Source organism: Halyomorpha halys, unplaced genomic scaffold, assembly GCF_000696795.3.
Source record: "Halyomorpha halys isolate HHAL.00 unplaced genomic scaffold, Hhal_1.1 Scaffold3207.1, whole genome shotgun sequence".
In the NCBI taxonomy this organism is placed as follows: domain Eukaryota; kingdom Metazoa; phylum Arthropoda; class Insecta; order Hemiptera; family Pentatomidae; genus Halyomorpha; species Halyomorpha halys.
Window position 1 is genome coordinate 2,812 of NW_027110899.1, and position 1,405 is coordinate 4,216.

At 33.9% G+C, this 1,405-nt stretch overlaps 1 protein-coding gene across 1 annotated transcript; it reads right to left on the reverse strand.

Moving 5' to 3' along the window:
- Positions 1-212: 212 nt before the first annotated feature.
- On the reverse strand, positions 213-1,403 carry LOC136796140 (micronuclear linker histone polyprotein-like; the record flags this gene model as incomplete). The annotated part of the gene is made up of 3 exons (XM_067048982.1): positions 213-769; positions 1,206-1,259; positions 1,350-1,403. Coding segments are annotated over 3 exons (665 nt in total), but the record flags the coding sequence as incomplete, so codon positions are not given.
- Between the last annotated feature and the right edge of the window lie 2 nt (positions 1,404-1,405).

A 1,405-nucleotide genomic window follows, 5' to 3' on the forward strand; every position in this document is an offset into this window, starting at 1 on the left:
AAAAGATAAGAAATGATTAGACATTCAGAGATGAGGATTGAATAAATTTCTACAAGTGGGAATGGATTTCCTATTGGTTGGGAAAAAGGATTATTTTAAGATAATTGTTGAATTTTTTATTAATTTAATTTAGAGAATTTTGATTCCTTATGACAAAAACCAAAATTGGTATGACAAATGGATTTCACTAATACAAAATTCTTTAAAATATACTACCAATAATATTCCTTTATTAACATACCACGTGATACTGAAGAAGCTCGTTTTTTCCTAGAATAAGAGTCGATATTCTGGACAACTGATGAAACTCTTTTTTTGCTGGATTTAGAGTCAATATCACGGACAACTGAAGAAGCCCTTCTGTTCCTAGGATTGGAGTCAATATCCCTGACAATGGATGAGGATCTTTTGTTCCTGGGCTTAGAGTCAATATCACGGACAACTGAGGAAGCTCTTTTGTTTTTGGATTTAGAGTCAATATCATGGACAACTGAAGAAGCTCTTCTGTCCCTAGAATTGAAATCAATATCCCTGACAACGGATGAGGATCTTCTGTTCCTGGGCTTATAGTCAATATCATGGAGAACTGAAGAAGCCCTACTGTCCCTAGAATTGGAATCAATATCCCTGACAACGGATGAGGATCTTCTGTTCCTGGGCTTAGAGTCAATATCATGGACAACTGAAGAAGCCCTTCTGTTTCTAGAATTGAATTCAGTATCACGGACAACCGATGAAGTTCTTCTGTTACTTGTATTGAAGTCATTATCTGCAAAATAAATTCATTCTAACTTTAATAACTTCAGTGTCTTCGACTATCATCTGTGGTGATAGCTGAAAACTATTGATATCATCATTTTGATTAATAGGGATTATGGGAATGAGGAGAGGTTTACTTTATCTCAAAGAGTAGCTGAGACAAAGGAAGCTTTAGAAAAGGTCTTAAGGCAATTAAGACAAGTGAAGAACTAGTTACTCGTGGGAACGAAATGAACAAGAAAGAAGAGAGGAGAGGAGGGAGGAGAAAGAAGTCACCATGAATAAGGTTTCTCAGAGGATATGATGATTTACAAAAATAGATTTTTGCATCATAAGTGTTGATAGCTGAAAACTAATAAAAGTTATTATCTTGATTACTGATTAGTTTTTCACCTTTTACTTCAAAACCATCATATAATAAAAAGTTTCTTTGTTTTGAAACTCACCATAGTCTACTGAATGTGTTGATTTGCTTCTACGACCGGATTCAAAAAACTCATCTAAGCAATAAATAACCACATGTTAAATTGTCTTGATATTAATCTAAGAAAAAATAATAAATTTAACTTTATTATTTTTTAAGCACTTACCCGGGGCAACTGAGGATGTTCTTCTTCCCCTAGATTTTTTTTGAGGAAGTTCACCT